Source organism: Ictalurus furcatus, chromosome 26 (genome assembly GCF_023375685.1).
Source record: "Ictalurus furcatus strain D&B chromosome 26, Billie_1.0, whole genome shotgun sequence".
Taxonomy (NCBI): Eukaryota; Metazoa; Chordata; class Actinopteri; order Siluriformes; family Ictaluridae; genus Ictalurus; species Ictalurus furcatus.
The window spans coordinates 7,745,515-7,765,462 of NC_071280.1; the positions used below are offsets into that span (position 1 = coordinate 7,745,515).

The 19,948-nt window shown below is 38.5% G+C and overlaps 2 protein-coding genes across 2 annotated transcripts in view; one reads left to right on the forward strand and one right to left on the reverse strand.

Annotated features, from left to right (window-relative positions):
* The window catches only part of LOC128601714 (late histone H2A.2.2), a 31,878-nt gene that overhangs the window by 9,902 nt on the left and 2,028 nt on the right, over nt 1-19,948 (reverse strand). The window contains exon 2 of the mRNA XM_053615024.1: nt 13,175-13,268. The gene's annotated coding sequence lies outside the window, so the exon portion shown is untranslated. The remainder of the gene's footprint in view (nt 1-13,174; nt 13,269-19,948) is intronic.
* Nucleotides 11-19,921, forward strand: cd247 (CD247 molecule). The gene is made up of 8 exons (XM_053615023.1): nt 11-592; nt 13,183-13,280; nt 14,176-14,226; nt 14,318-14,389; nt 14,515-14,547; nt 16,170-16,223; nt 16,470-16,496; nt 17,866-19,921. The coding sequence occupies exons 1-8, from the start codon at nt 535-537 to the stop codon at nt 17,932-17,934; spliced, it is 462 nt and encodes a 153-aa protein (XP_053470998.1). The 5' UTR covers nt 11-534; the 3' UTR covers nt 17,935-19,921.

Below are 19,948 nucleotides of genomic sequence, written 5' to 3' on the forward strand. Positions count from 1 at the left end.
GTCAATGAGATGCCATTTTGTCTGTCTCTGTTTCACGTTACTCATGTGCCAAGGTGCTTCGTAAAAACTACAAAAGCAAAGTCAAGAACAAAGGTGCGAGCTCTGAAGGGAGACCCCTGCGTCGTTTGCTCCTTAAAGTCTCGTGACCCTCGTTCCCCCTCCTGAAAACAGCACCCATCCTTCTAATCCTCACCTCCCCGCAGAACTTCATATAACAGCAGAGGAAGTCTCAGAAAGTAGGCCACACAGCATCAGTCTTCAGCAACAGCCGCGTCAAAGGGGAGGTGGGACGTCTGCATCACCAGGTGGAGCTCGGAGGAGCCACTTCCTGTTACCAGACTGAGCCTGGAGCTTCAAAGAAGAAGTGGTGTCTACCGCACAGCTGTGTATAGAGGTCTTTCAGCAACACCCTGTGCTCAAGCACCGAAACCCCTGATCTTGGAATTGACCTAGTGGTGTTTGTGGTTACAAATAGTGAGGGAAATCCAGTAGCCAGTGAAGAATAGCTTGGACTCTGAGATCACCTGAGGAAGTATGGGGATTCAGAAGACTGCTGCTTTGGTGCTACTGGTCTTGATCATCTCTCCTGCAGGTAAAACTTCATCTTTTCTGTGCTTTCTTTAAAACCTGATGTGTGTTTTAATTAGTTTTCAACTTGAAGAACATTGGGATTGTTGATGATCACGGTGAGAAAGAACGGGGTTCAGATGAGTCAGGAACACGAGATACAGGAGCAGAGAACAGAACATCCGCTGAAAAACCAGGGCCTGGGTTGCATAACTCGTCGGCCATCTTTGTTGTAATCAAATTGCATTCTGATGTGTATTTGTGCAACAGCATCCATTCCTGTCATGAAGGTCTACAAATGGTTGTAAATTCACTTTTAATGTTGGTAACTAGTACAGCGTTGACAAGTGCACACTTTGAGGTTTTTTGTGTGTTTTTGTTTGAGTGTGTGTGTGTGTGTGTGCGTGTGTGTGTGCATGTCGGAGCATTAGGCATTTTTCAAGTTCTATGTGAGGGCCTTAAATTGCTGTGATGTCTGTGTTAAATATTCCAGGCATCCTGTAGTTATAAAGTTCTACTCGATAGCTTTGGTGGACGTTCGTTTATGTATTCAGTAATCGTATATAAATAAGATTGTTCTATAAGTTTTACATCAAATGCTTTCAGTGGAAATATAGCTGAAAACATGGAGAATTGTACCTGCTTTCAAATTTCTAGGCTTCACTATCCTCAGATTAGAGTCAGATGTTATTTTTTATAATTCAAGGCCTTGATTTGTTGGACCTTGTGTTTAAATATTTCTTTTCTTACCTAGAATTTGACAGTTAAACCAATACTGTGTGTTAAATGCTTACTCAGCTATAGTTTTGAATGTTTTTATCTTTATTAACAGTTATTCATCGGGTTGGTGTGCTAACAGTTTCAATAGTTTAATTGGAATAGTGCCTTAACGCTGATTTTTTAAAAATTATTATTATTATTATTACAATACGTTATTTACATTCACTAATCGTTTTTAACTCTGAATTTAATTACCGAGCGACCCACAGATTCCTGTGTTTAAATACGATTCTTAACACTTAACGTCCTTGTACTTCAACAAACAGTACACACCGTTCTATATCGTGCTAGGATAAATCTCAGTATTTTAAAATGGTGAATTGTATGTCAGGTTTCATTGGATATCATTTATTGAAGAGGTCTTGAATGCTACTTATAACGAAATCTAATCGCTCGCTCTCACATGACATTAACACTAAAAGCACTTCCTGAACAAAAAAAGATTAAAAAAAAATCCAGTGTGAGACGTGTTCGATTTTCAAAAATGTAATTTGTGGAAATGAAGACGTGGAATTTGTGAAGGGATCGTCTCGTTAGAAGTGTCCACTGCTTCAAGATTATTATAATATAAATTCCTTAAATATTAGGATACAGTTTAATATTTTAGAAGTATTTTTATTTTATTAATTTTTTTAGAATTGGGCAAAACAGACAGTAAAAATATCCCCAGCTGTCTAACCCCACTTAAAAGTGTATTATGTTTATATGTTTTTGGGGGATTTTTAAAAAATGTATGTATGTATTTATTTATTTATTTATGGAGTTTTGTTCAGCTTTACGTGAATCTGACTAGAAAGTCGGAATCAGAAAATTCTTCAGGAACATTTACCTTAACACGTTATTAATGTTTACATGTTGAAACAAAAAGTTTGTTCCAGTGGGTTCATACACTGACGAGAAAGGAATGGTGTTTCTGTGAAACGTTTACATTTTCATGTGGTAGCTTTTATCCAAAGTGACGTACAAGTGAAACAGAAGCTGTTAAATGAGACAACAGTTTTACTCTGCTATCAAACAGAGTGCCCACTGATATACCGGACACAGCTACAAGAAAGATGTAGAGGGAACAGACTCGCAAATAAATACATGTTTGGACCGCTTGGTAAAGTCCAAGGAGTGAGAAACTAGTCACAAAGCAGCTAGTCATCTAATTAGTCGAGAGCGAAGACTTGTATTCTTATTCGGTTAGATTTCTTTTCAAAAGCAGACTTTTTACTCCTTTCATTTCAGCTACTTTTATAAAAAAAAAATAAAAACTTGCGTTATTAGCTATATTTAAAATATCCAATCAGATCCTTAGCACTCTGTATGGTTATGATTGATATCCAATCATCTTTGTACAAGAATTCACTATTACTCTGTTACTTGTCTGAGTATCTTAAAAAAAGAACCGGATCTCACGCAAATTAAACAGCGAACTCGGATGATGTGTTCCAGCATTGTTTAATCTCGTACGTCGTAATAAAATGTCCAAACGTTAACCCCCGTCCCTAATCTTAACGTTATTCTTCTATTCGTAACGTTTCATGGGTGGGGGAAACACTGCGTTAGACAGTACTGTGAGGGGAAACATAAAGTCCTAACTTCTACATTTTAATTTATTACATTTAATCTACATTTATACTCTTCGAGTACATTTCACTCTCTGGTATAATTACGACACAGTACCTATATATTCAATAAATAGGCATTTTTGCTACTTTTTCCAGGACTGAATGAACCAGGACTAGGTAACTCCATAATCACGTTCAAGTGCTTTCCCCAGTGCTGATTCCTCAGCTGTTTGTTTTAGCACAATAACAAGTGACTGATCTGAAGACCTTTTTATTTTTCTCCAACCAAAACAGATTCCCAATAATGATGATGCAGTGTTGTGTTTTTGATTTTTTGTGTGTGTGTCAAGGAGTATTTCAGAATTGCAAGCGCAGCAGAAAATGTGCTGAGGAGCACATTAAAAACAATATCTCTCTCTCTCTCTCTCTCTCTCTCTTTTTTTTGTAAAAATGCTGATCTCAGATCAGTCTTGCCGTTTCTTAAGAGTTCAGGTTTGTTTTCATGGAAAAAAAGCTGTTCCCGGATCAGCCTTCACTTGAGAACATCTGCATAGCCTCGGCTGTAATTGCTCAGAGAGGAACCTCTGTGTAGGAGGGCACTTTCCGTCTATAAGCGTGAATAAAGCAGGCCTTTGAACTGACACTATTACTCAACTAAAAGGAATGAATCTCAATTAAGGGTAAACACGCTGAGTTTCAAGAAGGTCTGCACCTCTCCCAGTTTGACGTGTGACTTCGAGAATCTCTGAAATGTTATATTTCCATGCAGTGTTTCTGTTTTCTGGAAGACTCTCCTACAGTGTTGAACATTTGCATTGTGGTCACTCAGCTTCATGTGAACCTGAACAGACTAGAGTTCAAAAACATGTATTATATTCTATCTAACCAACAGTCTGCAACTAAATAAAACCACAACGAAAGGAGTCGTGTTGATGCAGTGTACATAGCGGTGGGAATTTATATTCTCTTCACACGCGTATGTCCTGAGAATGAAATGTTTTGCCTTCTTACAAAGAGAATTAGATTACTGTTATTGTTTTTCTGTCACTTAGAGCCTTTCTTTTTGATTTTAGACTAGAGAAGCCAATACGTCAAAGGTTTTGGTGATTTGTTCCAGTAGTTTTTTTTTGTTTTTTTTTTAATAATAGTGTTTGTTTTGCTGGAGGTACTATTTTCTGGCAGACAAAACAGACACAATAGGAGACAAAATAACAAACATGAAACACAAAAGAGCAGACAAAGCAAAAATGACAGCATCATGGGCGCAAGGCAGGAGGATTCACTCCGCATGGGACGCCGGTCCACGTTACTTGATCAGCTTTACTAGTTCCTGGAGCATCAGAAAATAGGATCCAGTGGCAGGTTCGCACAGTAATTCCTTCATAAATGGTGACGACGTAGGAATAGCAATTTGATTCAATTTTATTTATAGTGCGCTTTATTTTCAGCTATATGCGCGGTTATTATATGTAGTTGATCTAGTGGAAATGTGATTAGTACTTTTAAGTATTTACACCTGTGTTAAAGGTTACTTTATTTTTCTCCAGCAAGGATACATGGTATGTGATGGCTTTGTACTAGAAAAATGAACAGGTTTTGCTTTAATGTTCAAGTACACATGGACGGGTGATTTTCAGCAAGATTTTCTATATAAAGCAGTGGGGAAAGTGTCATTCTCAGCTATAATTTCCATTAAACTATACTACAGAACTCAGCTCCACTCGCTGTTCACTTAAACTAAATGTCGGAGCTCAGATCTTCCTCATTGTTTAGCCCCTGGCTGCAAATGTGTTGCGGTAATCTGAAGGGGAAAAAAAAACAAAAGGGGGACAGAAAAATGGAACTAAAAACTGAAACATTTAAAAATAGCCAAAGGGTCGTATTTAAACTGTTGACCAATAAATACTACATTTAATCTTGGACCGTAAAGCAGATATTGATCTGGTTGCTATAAATAAGCTGACAGTAAATATAACCAATTATACAAACCATATAAACGTCATGAAACCAAATCAGTAGATAAAAGTAAGTATGACTTGTATGTTCTTTTTGTTTTTTTTTTTTTTCTTTTAAGGATGTGAATATAGGTTTTAGCCGTTTCTGCTGCTTCTTCCACCTGCCAAGCGTGATTGTGGGCATATTTTTGAGAAGGAGTCAAATTTCTAATAAGATTTGCATAACAGATTTTTACAAAGCAGCTTTAAAGAATAAAAGTAGTTCTGTATAATCCCTAATTCCGACAAATCCTAAGAAGGTTAGACTTTAACGTTCTAGAAATAATGCTTTAAGAACATACTTTATTAATGGTTTGCTTCACAGTGTTCTTGGAACATTGCTTACCCAGTGTTCCCACAGCAGTGTTAACTTTCGTACAATTAAAAATGTTGCAGAAGGATTTAAAGGAAAGTTTATTTGTGTTGCAAAAAATCCCCAGAAAACTGACATTCACAGGGAGAAAAGTTTTCTAAAATGCTAACGTTGCAAATTTAAACGATATTTTTTTTAGCTGAGATATGAGGAAGTATAGCGTGTATACTGTTTAAACCATGTTGTGAAATTCTCCCAGAGTATTTTGTTACTAAATATTCATAATATAAAATGTTCAAAATGTAGAAGTTGCAGGTTTTCTTTAGCGCAAGTGGTAAAACATCCTTGGTTGCAAAATCTGCTCTGTAAAAACATATGGCTGTTAACATACAAAAAAAAAAACTATCAAAGCACTACACTACATATGTGCTTTTCTATTAATAAGCTTTGCTGATCTACTAATCTACTGGTGTTTTGGAAAATGTCATTTTCAAACTGTAGGTGTAGAGTCAAGTTACAGTCAATGATATCACTTGAATTTTTTTTTATTTGAACCAAAAACACCTCCAGAGTATGACGAAATTTAGCAGAATGGTAAACAAGACCTCTCTCTATATCAGATAACTGAAAGGAAAAAAAAATGTTCTACAACATCTTGGAAAGATTTCCAAAATACTTTTTAATAACGGAGGTATCTGATATATATATATATATTCATAATATTATATATTATTTCAAAATTGCCTGCCTTTGGTCAAGGCAGGATTCTGGAGTCTCCAATTTTACTCAACATGAAGTCACGTTATTTAGAAATAAACTGTGTGTGTCATGTTTCACGGTAACTGAATTGTACATGACATTTATCTGTGTGGTTTGGCTACTTACATGAACATCAGCAAGAAAGTGTCTGCGCTTCCTGTGTCTGATATACGAGCTAGCTGATAGAGTTTCACTTAAAGAGGGCCGTCTATAAATCGATGGCGGTTTCTTCATACGTACACCACCTCCCACCCCTTCGCTTCTGCACCTCATCGAGATAAGAAGAACAGAAGCTGGTTAACTGTGTAGCTCACCGAATCACTTTACACGGGCCATTTTGTTAAACTGTGAAAAATCTCTATATTTATCAGCGACATCCTTGTGGCCCATGATAACGGTCTTCTCTGCTCATAGTACTGAAGAAGGAAAAAAAAAAAGTCAAATTAACGTCGATGGGACGGGTTGGTGGTAGGACTGTTTTAACGTCCATCTGATTCAATATATTTATGAGACTGAATTAAAGTGAAACATAGAACAGCAGTGATGAAATTTCTTTTAATTGAAAGTAATTAAACCTCAATAGGCCCACTCAAGACCACTGACATGACGCATTTTAACACTGACGACCTGTAAACTAACCGAAACGGTTGTACACACAGTCAGCATGGTTAATATACCATCAGAATAACATGATATACGGACGAACGTATTAAAGCACGTGGGCCATCACTTGCACTTGAAAAACACGTCTTTTAAATAGCAAAATATAGCTATAGGAGAGATAAAGATCTAAAAACAAGAGCGTATAATGCTGCAGTGCTGTTGAATTGATCAGAAGAGGTTGATGACTTTTATACAGCAGGAGATCAGTAGTAGTTGTTACTACAAGACAAATCACTACAAGGTTTATTTTATTGCGCTTGTTCCACTGCATTATTGTTGTTTCTATAGTAACGCCTTACACCTGGACGTACATAGTGGATACGCCACACAAACGGATTTCAAAAATGTGCGTCGTTGGGTTATGAGAGCTTTCTGTGACGGGACATCTAGAATCTTCTAAAAGGGTGGTCAGTGTCAGTGCTTTATAACAGTCAGTGGTAAAGCTGATAACCTCAGAGAGTAAATCCACTTCCTGTCAGGCCGCATCACACCCTCCCGTCGCTGATTATTACAGTGTAACGGCAAGCCTAATGTGTTATCAGCTTGTTTATCATCCTAAAGATCTATCGAAATTATTAGATAAATCATAAACCAACCATAATGCTTTTACACACAACCCGAGAAATAATATTAAACGTTTAGCAGATTTATTAGAACGTAGAGTACCATGCAAAAATAAAACTAAGCTAAACTAAAAACACGGCAGTATTTTAGACGCGTTTTACGGGTCATTTCGCTGTCTCAAGCACTCTGTAGGAGGTGAAGCTTAACCACACCAGTGCACCTCTGCGGTGCGCTGAAAGGGAAGTTAAGACTTGACCACAGACTACCTGACAAACCTAAACTCACTCAACGCTGAGTTGATTCTAGATACAATGATCAGAAGGTGATCGTTTCCGGGGTGTTGCAGAACTAAAAAAAATACATCAAAGTGGTTACTTATGCTGCCTTATTTTCCTACAAGTGTGCTTTTAAAAAATATATTTGATTAAAATAATCTTTTTCACTGCAATGTGGACAAAACCTGAGAAACTGAATCAGCTCGTGACACAACACAGCAGACAGACTGGAGACCACAGTGTGTGTGATTGTGGCTATCACGTATGGACTGAGCTGGAATCACTTATTTAATTAGTAATGTTAAATAAATTATATTTTTATACTGTATATCTTATATCAGTGGGGTTCAATAGTCTTAGTGCGTCTGTTTGGCATTGGGAAGGTTTTCATTACAGAGTATATTATCGGCAACAACGTGGGCGAAAAGTAAAATCGTAGAAATATTTACATGAAGTTCAGAGTTTCTTAATTTTTGGTACGTCCCCTTTTTGCGTTAATGACCGTGTGCACTCGAGCTGGCACGGACGCCACAAGTTTATGCAAAACCTTATGATCCATTTGAGATCGAATTCATCAGACTGTCGTGTGGAACACACAAACACGTTCAGTAGAAGAGATTAGACCTGAGGAAAATCTGACCTTTTGGACGTAGCAGTAAACATGCTCAATGTCACACGTTTACTTACATTTAAATAGGGACATAAACAGTGCAACGTTTTGAATATTGAATAGATTAGAATATTGAATTTTTTTTGTTTTCGAATTTTCAAAAATTCTTTCTGTTTATTTCCAGTTTTAAATGAATAAATCCCAGATTTTCTATTGTGGTCTCAGACTTTTCGACCCCACTGTATGTGTTATTAAGTTTATAGATTAGTTGTAAAATGGAAAGCCTGGAGGTCAATGTGTCTGAACAAACAGTATATGAAAAATATGAATTATATTTCATGTCTATAATATAGCTAAACTTTAAGAAAACAAAACCTCCTGCCTAATATTGTGTAGGTCCCCCTTGTACCACCAAAACAGCTCTGTCCCGTTGAGGCATGGACTCCACAAGACCTCTGAAGGTGTGCGGTGGTATCTGGCACCAAGATGTTAGCAGCAGGTCCTGTAAGACCTGTAAGTTGTGAGGTGGGGTCTCCATGGATCATATTTGTTTGTCCAGCACATCCCACAGACGCTCGATCGGATTGAGATCTGGGGAATTTGGACCCCGAGTCAAAACCTTGCACACGTGGCATGTTCCTCAAACCATCCTGAACAGTTTTTGCAGTGTGTCAGGGAGCATTATCCTGCTGAACGAGGCCACTGACATTAGGGAATATCAATGCCATGAAGAGGTGTACTTGATCTGCAGCAACGTTTAGGTAGATGATACGTGCCAAAGTAACATCCACATGAATGCCAGGACCCAAAGTTTCCCAGCAGAACATTGCTCAGAGCGACACACTTCCTTCACCGGCTTGCCTTCTTCCCATAGTGCATCCTGGTGCCATGTCTTCCTCAGTTAAGCGAAACACACACACCCGGCCGTCCACATGACGTAAAAGAAAATGTGATTCATCAGACCAGGCCACCTTCCTCCATTGCTCCATGGTCCAGTTCTGAGGCTCACATGCTCATTGTAGGTGCTTTCGGTGGTGGACAGGGGTCAGCATGGGCACTCGGACCAATCTGTGATGCAGCCAGATAAACAGCAAGCTGTGATGCTCTGTGTGTTCGGACTCTTTTCTCTCACAGCCAGCATTAACTTTTTCAGTAGTTTGTGCTACAGTAGCTCTTCTGTGGGATCGGACCAGACGGGCTAACCTTCACTCCCCACGCACATCAGTGAGCCTTGAGTGCCCATGACCCTGTCGCCGGTTCACCGGTCATTCTTCTTGGATAACTTTTGGTAGGTACTAACCACTGCATACTGGTAACACTCCACAAGACCTGCTGTTTTGGACATGCTCTAACTCAGTCGTCTAGCCGTCACAATTCGGCCCTTGTCAAAGTCTCTCAGATCCTTACACTTGCCCATTTTTCCTGCTTCCAACACATCAACTTTGAGAACTGACTGTTCACTTGCTGCCTAATATACACACATATATCCCACCTCATGTCTGGTGCCACTGTAACAAGATAGTCCATGTTACTAACTTCACCTGTCAGTGGTTTTATTGTTCTACCTGACGGGTTTTGGACACCTGACCATCACCCCCATATTTGCGTTCCCAAACTGTTACCACGAAGTGGAAGCACACAATTGTCTAGATTATCTCTGTATGCTGTAGCATCACAATTTCCCTTCACTGGAACCAAGGGGCTCAAACCTGTTCCAGCATTTATGCCCCTGTTCACAAAGCGAGCTCCATGAAGACATGGTTTGCCAAGGTTTGAGTGGAAGAACTCAAGTGTCCTGTACAGAGCCTTGACCTCAACCCCTCTGAACACCTTTGGGACGAACTGAAATACTGACTGCACTCCAGACCTCCTCACCCAACACTAATGCTCATGTGGCTGAATGAGCACAAATCCCCACAGCCACGCTCTAAAAACCTAGTGGAAAGCCTTCCCAGACGAGTGGAGGTTATTATAACAGCAAAGGGGGATCCAGCACCATATTAATGGCCATGGTTTTGGAATGGGATGTTCAATGGTCAGGTGTTCACATACTTTTGGTCATTTCGTGTATGTTTTTATTTACTTTATAAACGTGCCTAGGCTTTCTGCAAAGATCATGTCGGGTAAGGATCCAGATTACCAAACGAACTTCTAAAAACATTCGATCTGCCTAAAGATGTCCAACTCTTTGCAGGTGAAGTGTAATTTCCTCACACATGTATGTCAGAGTTTGAAAAAGGTCGAAAATAGCTACACGTCGTATCGAAACAGACGTAAGCCTACAGCCATTTCCGTTTGTGATCAAAACCCGGCTGTCAAAATGTCTGCGATGAACCTGCGCCATCACATGATTTAGAGCAGAGAGACGCACTTACACCTTCTGCTCTGATGACTGCAGAAAATAATGTTTTTAAAAGATATGGCCAACAGAACATAATTAATCAGCACTTCCCAAACTGTATATCTTCTTTCATTATATATTCACTATTCATCAATTCACTTCTTCTTCACGACGTTAAAACCTACTTTAAAACGCTAGACGTTTTCTCGTGGGTGATGTACACTGACTGTCCACTTTATTAGGAACACCTGTACACCTCTACATACACGCAAGTGTGCAATCGTGTGGCAGAAGTGCAGCGCATAAAATCATGCAGCTTCAGGTAATGTTCACATCAGACATCAGAATGGAGGAAAATGTGATCTCTGTGATTTTGATCGTGGCATGCACGAGTAATTCAGACACTGAAAAAGGAAGTTCATTGCAGAATTCAGGCCATGTGACACTCAAGGCTTAAGATTTCCCATTGGTTTTGTGTTGAAACGGGCAACTATTTTTATTTTTTATTGCATCATAAAATGCAACTTGTAAATCTTGTAACTGCAGAGTGAAGGCTTTCTCACTCGTCCTTATTGTAGTGACCTACAGGTGTGATTGCAGATTATTATTATTATTATTATTATTACAGGGATATCATACCGTGATCGTACACTGAGGTTTTGTTTCTAACAATTAATAATCATAAACCTAACGGAATATTTTTTTAGATCGTCGTAATTACGTAGAGCTTCAATCCGAAACGAACCATATTAGTTCATTTGTAAATGGAGTCTTCTGCATTTTATCTGCGTTTTACTTTGGTAAGGTTTTCTAAAACCCAGATCACGCTGCTTTAATAACCTAGTTTTGATGACCTCACTGACAGTTACAGTATTTCAGGGTATTTTTTTTTTTTTTTTTTTGTGTGTGTGTGTGTGTGTGTGACATAAGGTCGCACCCATAATTTCAAAACTAATCGACCACACCAGGAAGACTATGCTTCACGCCATCATCACGTTTGGATGAATTATAAAACATAGTTTTGGAATAAATACAAGGAAACATGACAGGAATGTGTATTTGGTCAGAATATTTGCATAAAGTACATAACGTTTCACATTTTCTTTAGATTTCTCTTTCCCCCCCCCCGAAATTTGTTTCAAAGTGAGCAAATTATTTGAATGGAAAACATCCATTTTCTATACCGCTTATCCTACTGAGTCACGGGGAACCTGGAGCTTATCCCAGGGAGCATGGGGGACAAGGCGGGGTACACCCTGGACGGGGTGCCAACCCATCTCAGGGCACAATCACACACACACTTATACACTACAGATACTTTGGACATGCCAGTCAGCCTACCATGCATGTCTTTGGACTGGGGGAGGAAACCGGAGTACCTGGAGAAAACCCCAGCAGCATGTGGAGAACATGCACATTCCACGCGCGCACACACACACACACACACAGGGCCACGGCAGGAATCGAACCCCAATCCTGGAAGTGTGACGCGAACGTGCTATGTAATCGTATGTTCATACGTAATTTCATAGTAGCAAAGAATACAAGGAATAAATGAATAATAATGAATAAAAGACGAGCACTTGAGGAGGGCGGTATAGTCACTTCATTAATAATATATTATGGTGAATGCAAAAATCTTTATCTGTAGAAGCGCGGTTTAAAGAAAAAAAAAAAGCACACACACACTTTACCAACTACTATCTGGTGTTTTATCACTTCAAAAATCAGTCAGTATGTTTCTGAGTAGGTGTATGTTGTAAATATGTCCCACATCAACCTCCTACACTCACATTCACACTCTCTCAAGCAAACACACACACACACACACACACACACACACAGAGACAGTCAGTTACACCACCTTAGCTCCTGGGCTCGGAGACAGCTGCAGCTGAGGAAACCACTGAACTAGAAACTCGAAACTGTGCCTGTCACACAGACCACAGAAGGCTCAGTGAATCTCACACACTGTGCTTGCACCTTGCCTGAATATATGTGTGTGTGCCTGTGCGTGTGCGTGTACGTGTGCATGCGTATCTATCTGTGGTGTGTTTTATGGGTCTGAGTCTGCATGTGTGTCAAGTGTTAAGGTTTATTGGAATAGCCATTAGGTTACTTGATAATCTGAGTGGCAGATTATAATAATATAAAATTTGAATATATATATACACTGGGTACACCTGTGTGTGCTTTACGAGCACTATGGCACTGACATGCGGGGTGATTTAAAGATAAATGGTAAAATAGACATATATTTTCCTTTTTCACAAAGTATGGAAACTTTAGAACTGATATCTTTTTTTTTTTTTAGTTTTATTTATATTTTGTTCACTGTTGTGATCAGTTACATTCCACGCCGCAGACGCGTATTTATTTATTTAATTATTTATTTATTTATTTAATGCAAATGTGTGTGTGTGTAAAAGTTTGGACACCCTTTTGCTACACTTGTAATAAATTCAGACAATTTGCAATAAACAATTCTTCATAGTTGTCTTCATATCTTCACTAAATATAAATCTATAATATTCTGGTTGCGATTACAGATGTTTTCATGCAGCTGAGAGAGGAAATCAGGGCGAAAGACCTGCATTAGGTTGTAGCTGAGAGCCGAGTTTACCTACAGAACGTGAGGTTTAGTTTTGAAGGTTTTTTTTTTTTCCCTCCGTTGTTATAACGCAGAACCTGAGCTGCAACTGACAAAGCCACACATATTCTGTATATAAATGTAAGACTGAATATTTTCTCTCACTCAAACAGAGGCGTCCATGCTGAATGATCCCAAATTCTGCTACGCCCTGGACGTGATCCTGTTAATCTACGGCATCGTGATCACCACACTGTATCTGCGGGAGAGAGTAAGAATGTGTTTCACTCACTCGGCTTCACTCGTTACACAAGCTACATAGAACAGATCCAGAAAACCAAGACGCTTTCTTAGATACGGAGATAAGGACAAGATCTCAGGCTCATAAATGTACAACAGCAACACTTCACAACAGCAGGCTAACACCTCGGGGTGTGCGGTATTAGGGAATTAATCCACAGTGGGGTGGCAGAAGTACTGTTACCCCGTCCCCCTTCCCCCAAAGGTTCGTTTTTATTCTTCTTTTACCACAACAAATTCTCAACAATTATAAGTTTTATCCCCCTTTCACATTTAATGCTTAAATGGCCATGAAAACAACGTCCTGTTATCACTTATATTTAAACTGCTTTATTACCTCAGAAGGCTCTTGTTTTTTTCTCCTACATTATTGATAATGAGTCTTTATTTAGCACGTATTTATTATAGCACAGTGAAATTATTTTCTTCGCATATCCCAGGAAGCTGGGGTCAGAGCACAGGGTCAGCTAAGATACAGGTTAAGAGCCTGGCAGCACCAGGGCGTGAACCCTCGACCATCCAAACAGTAACCCAGAGCCTTAACCTCCAAGCCACCACTGCCCCAGGCACTAAAATAAGACACAAAAGCGCAGCTTGTCACGTTAAAACCCGACATGTGATGAAGACGTGTCGGGAAACTTCCAATCACAGCTATTGTTATAAAGTGCTGACACTAGAGACTCCTCCCAAAAAATGCAAACTAGAGGTCACGTCACAAAACACCCCGAAACTTCACCAGTTCTAAAACATAAAACATTTTAAAGTCTGTTTATTTCATTTATTTCATTCTGTTTATTAGATTCATTTAAAAAAAAAAATGATTCATTAACAGTTCACTTTTTTAAAATGATTTTTTTCTTACCCAGTTCTTCAAGCCTAAAGTTAAAGACATAACACAGAAAGACTCGACCTACGCTGTGAGTATTATTTACTGCTGTTGATATGATCATCTTTATACTATTGAGGTCAATTGATCATGTGTTTATCATGTGATGTACTCTGAAACAGTCTTTAAGCGGCGGTCAGTCCGCTTACGATGGTTTGAGAACGAGAGATGCTGAAACTGGACGTGCCCGAGGGGTGAGTCAAACACTCGCTTTTTACCTTCGACCCAGTTTTCCAAATACGCCGTGTTGAGACGTGTGACTGTGAAATGAAATTATTAGCCTTAATGAAATGCTGTTCTGCTCGTGCACTGTGTGCAGGGTCGCAGGCAGGGGGATGACGACACATATACGGTAAGGCCTCTCTCAGCAACAGCACATTACCCGTAATTCTTTCAAGTGGGAGATGATTGTGATACCAGAATAACAACGAGGGTGGAAAGAAAAAAAAGAAAGAAAAAGAGAGACATTTCTTGATATTAGACGCCAGTAAAGTGCGTTCGTGTTAAATCCAGGGCTAAAGATGTGTTTGAGATGTGATGTTTAGTATGAACGGAGGTGGTTGCAGTGTGCACGTGTAAAACGTTTAAAAGCACACAGTTACTCGTACAAAATAAACCTTCAGGTAAAAGGTGAAGTACAGCTTCAGTGCCTTCATGGACATTATATAGTAGAGAAAAAAAAACGAGCATGAAAGTAAACGTACAATAAAGATTTAGTTGCTGATGGTGAATTAGTGCCTCCTCTCACAAAGGTCATGTTCATTCAGCCAATACGTTCACAATATTCTGCAATATGAACCTTTATTCATTTATTACTATTTGTTGCTCAGCCTTTACTATGAACTGTGCAATATTCCATTTGTCACTTATATATGTATATAAACAAGGTGTTATTCATCTGTACATACATTGTTGTACGGCGTACATAGTGTACATATTACCATTGTTATAATTGATTTTTTAATACTATTATTCTTATTTTTCTATTCCTATTTATAGACAATTCTTTCTATTCTATTCCTATTTAATGTGTATTCGTTCTTATCTGTATTTTGTGGAATTGAGCTGCTGTAACGTGGGAATTTCCCCAGTGCGGGATCAATAAAGTTTTCTCTTATCTTATCTTAGACATTAGCTAAGGATAACGAACAACGGCTTTATATGAATAAAATTCTGGAGCAAGCATGATGATAATTCTAACACAATATACTCTAGCTGAACTGGCTCTCACAATACTAACTGCGTTATAAATCCAAAGTATACACAGCAACAGATTACAGTGAAAACACTCCTCCTAGGTGTCTGATGCTACTTTCTACATTACTTAATAATAATAATAATGTCAATTTATTTATATAGCACAATTTAAAACAACATCGAGTTGGCCAAAGTGCCATTCATAAATGATAAACTAGGAAAAAGAACAAACACACTACAACAATACGATACACTGAGATCAAATTACTCTCATTACATGAAAAGCCAGAGAAAAGAAATACACTTTTACCTTAGATTTATAATCGTGCCATGTTGAAGCATTTCTGATGTGAATAGGTAGACTGTGCCCCAGTTTCAGTTTCGGGGCAGCTACTGAAAAGATATAATCGCCTCTCAGTTTAAGTCTTGACCGAGGAACAGTCAACAGCCTCTGTTCTGTAGATTTAAGAGACCTCGGCGGATTGTGCGTAGGTAAAAGACTAGATATATAGGCTGGTGGCAATCTATTTAAAAACAAATAAAAAGGATCTTAAAATCAATTCTATAACAGATCGAAAGCCAGTGAAGAGAAGTTAGAACTGGGGTACTATGTTTGCGCTTTCACACACCCAATAATTAACAAATAAATAATAATAAAACAAATACACGCAGTTTTTTTTTCTTTTTAAGTCTAAAAGTCAACACAGACATAAAAACAGACTAAATTAACTTTGCTACTGAGTGTTTTTTTTTTAACGGACTCTGTTTTATTCGCAGCGTCTGAGGGATAAAACTGAAGACACTTACAAAGAGATCCAAGTGAAGAAAGATGTAAGTGTAGTTGGTTTGATGTTTTCACTTTTGGTCTTTATTCGAGTTCTTAGCAGATAGACACTTGTGTATATATATTCAGCACGTATGATTTAATTGATCATTTAATCATTTAAAATTAGCTGCAAGTGTTTGTCGACACGAGGCAGAAAAATTAAGATGTGATGTTGATTGCAGAAAAAAAAAGTGGTTTAATCTCACAGCCATTTTGTGTTTTTTTCCCCTCTCTCTCTTTTTTTTCCACAGCGCCGGCCCAATGATCAGGTTTACCAGGTGGGCAAATGGCACACAGTTTGTTTTTTCATGGAATACATACTAACACATTTTTATTGTAGTTTAAAATGACTAGTAAATACTAATCTCACATAATAAAATCTAATCACAATAACTGATCATTTTTTGGTATGACAGGAGAATGTAGATAGTTACATCTGTAACATTATGTTACGCTACTGACAATATTTGAAGCTATAAGATATGCCGATCAGCCGTAACATTAAAAACAACTGACAGGTGAAGTGAATAAGATTGATTATCTCATTACAATGGCACCTGACAGGGTGGGATATATACAGTGGATATGAACAGTCAGTTCTCGAAGTTGATGTGTTGGAAGCAGGAAAAATGGGCAAGTGTAAGGATCGGAGCGAATTTGACAAGAACCAAATTGTGATGGCTAGACGACTGGGTCAGAGCGTCTCCAAAACAGCAGGTCTTGTGGGGTGTTCCTGGTATGCAGTGGTTAGTACCTACCAAAAGTGTTCCAAGGAAGGACTACCGGTAACCTGGAGACAGGGTCATGGGCACTCAAGGCTCATTGGTGTGCAGGGGAGTGAAGGTTAGCCCGTCTGGTCTGATTCACAGAAGAGTGGTCAGAGTGCCCATGCTGACACGTGTCCGTCACCAAAAGTGTCACGTGGGCATCAAAACTGGACCATGGAGCAAAGGAAGAAGGTGGCCTGATCTGATGAATCACATTTTCTTTTACGTCATGTGGACGGCCGGGTGCGTGTGTCACTTACCTGAGGAAGGAATGGCACCAGGATGCACTATGGGAAGAAGGCAAGCCGGTGAAGGAAGTGTGATGCTCTGGGCAATGTTCTGCTGGGAAACTTTGGGTCCTGGCCTTCATGTGGATATTTGGGTCCTGGCCTTCATGTGTCATGTGGACACCTACCTAAACATTGCTGCAGATCAAGTACACCCCTTCATGGCAGCAGTATTCCCGAATGAGGATCTGTGGGATGTGCTGGACAAACAAGTCCGATCCATGGAGATCCCACCTCACAACTTACAGGATTTAAAGGATCTGCTGCTAAAGTCTTGGTGCCAGATACCACAGCACACCTTCAGAGGTCTTGTGGAGTCCATGCCTCGACGGATTGGATCTGTTTTGCTGGCACAATATTAGGCAGGTGGTTTTAATGTTATGGCTGATCGGTGTATACTACTGAATGCTGTGATGTTTACAAGTCAGTTTATTAAATAAAAAAAAAATGAAAAAACCTCTCTAATTAAACTGAACTTTATCATGAACGTTACAACACATCCTACAAAATATCCAGAACTGATAACTGAGTGTCATCATATCAGATCAAGATTCAACTTCTAGTTCATCTAACTTTATCTCTGTGTGTATCAGGGTCTGAGTACTGCAACTAAGGACACCTACGACTCCCTGCACATGCAACCTCTGCCTCCTCGTCGCTAAAAGCAACGCCGAATCAATATTAATCCATACGTTAATAACTGTATTTCACATAACAACGTGACTTGATTCAACTCCAGTATAGACCCTTTTGGCTTTTTTTTGTGTGTGTGTGTGTGTGTGTGTCTTGAAAACATTCGCTCAAATGTGTTTCTCACTTTAGGGGAAAAAGTCGACAGCTTTCGTTACTGTGTACATTGTTCTTAATTGGAATAGCTAATCTTTTGTTATAAATTGATCATATTAATCATCATGACATCAGAAATTTGACATCTTTCATTTTCCTATTTCAAACTCTCTCTTGTTCAGTCGGTCAGTGAGCTACTAAATGACTATCTTCAGCTCATCTTATTTTGCACTTAATGTTCATTTTTGTTTCATTACGTTTTTCTTTTTTCTCTCCTTATTAGTCATTAGGGTCTGAATAACAGCTTAGTCATTATTGGGGGGGAAAGTGCTAAAAAAAAAAAAAAACAAACTAGTTTTCTACTGTAGCTTCACCCTATTTGGAGACTCAGTCATGATTTTGTTCTATTGTTAATACCAGATTAATCAGTGATGATTCAAACTAGCTGAACTGACTCTCACATACAAACTGCAGACTCAATCCGAAATGTACAGAGCAACTGATACGTTACAGTGACGGGTCTTGGCTTTCATTCTCGCTCTCGTGTCTGTTAAAGTTAAGATTTGATAGGAAACGCCTTAGTGATGCTAAAATACCACTTTATGACTTCACTTTCTACATTACTGCATTTCTCTGGAGTACTATAGTTGTAGACTTTAGTAAGTAAAAGTTACAATGTGTTTTTAAAGTAACTGTCATTTGTGACATCCCTGTACATCCACATCAACAGTTTCTTTTTTCTGCATCACTGCCACAGAAACTTCATCTACTTCTTATACATTTATTGTATCTTACAAAAATGCAACTAAGGTCAAATTAGAGCAGTATATTTGGATATTCACTGAGCAACGGACACTCAATGGAGAAGATGGATTCCAGGTTGAAAATCTGCTTTAAAAAAATAATAATAATACAGGAAGATGAAGTTTTTTCAGATAGATGAAAACCTTTTTCAGCTTAAATGTACATAGAAGCCTAGTAAAGTAAGCAGTATATGATTTGTTTTCTAATATACACTACCGGTCAAAAGTTTAGACACACTCGTTCTTTATTTTCCCCCCACATTTTAGAATAATAATAAAGTCCTCAAAACTCTGGGGTAACACAAATGGAACTATGGGAATTGTGTTGTGATTAAAAAAAAAAAAAATCCAAAATAATTCAAAATAATTTAATATTTTAGCATCTTCAAAGTCGACGCCCTTTTTGCCTAGAATTTCCAGAAATGTATTCTTAGCGTTTTCTCACCCGATTTCTTGAGGAATTTCCCCCGAGATGCTTTTTAAGCAGTATTAAAGGAGTTCACACCTACACTGGACACTTATTGACTGCTTTTTGGAATATTTCGCTTGCCCGTCTAAAAAATATATTTTTCTTGTAAATAAAATGTCAGTCTTCTAATGAAAGAAATGAATACGTTGGCATGCTTATATTCTGTCTACAACACCGATTTCACACATTTAATCACACACCTTCAGATCAAAAGCTTTTTAATATCATGAGCAACATTTCAGTCGCGTGTCCCCATACTTTTGACCGGTAGTGTGTACTGTCTATATAAAGCACCTAAACAGGGACTTATTAATAAACCTGTTGAGCACCAGTTTATTTCTGAACATTTCAAGTGGCACTACGTAAAGTGACGTGTTTTATGTGGTGTATGGTTTTCCATATGACTTCGATGTCGAGGCGAACGCAACGAGAATGGAAGAAAAAGATAAACAAAGTTTCCAACCACCCAAAGCTGAAGTCAGTCAGCTTTTCTAGATTTCAGATTTAAGTGATACTGAGAATATGTATTTTCTGTGAAATTGTGTTGTTTTTTCTTTTCTTTATATATATAAAAAAGAATTCCTGTCTGTATCTTGCTTTAGCAGTGTTTACTTTTTC

Coding starts and splice junctions, on each gene's coding strand:
- cd247 (XM_053615023.1), top strand. CDS start 535: ATGGGGATTCAGAAGACTGCTGCTTTGGTGCTACTGGTCTTGATCATC. Junction 14,390..14,514: donor AAACTGGACGTGCCCGAGGG/GTGAGTCAAACA, acceptor CACTGTGTGCAG/GGTCGCAGGCAGGGGGATGA. Junction 14,548..16,169: donor GGGATGACGACACATATACG/GTAAGGCCTCTC, acceptor TTTTATTCGCAG/CGTCTGAGGGATAAAACTGA.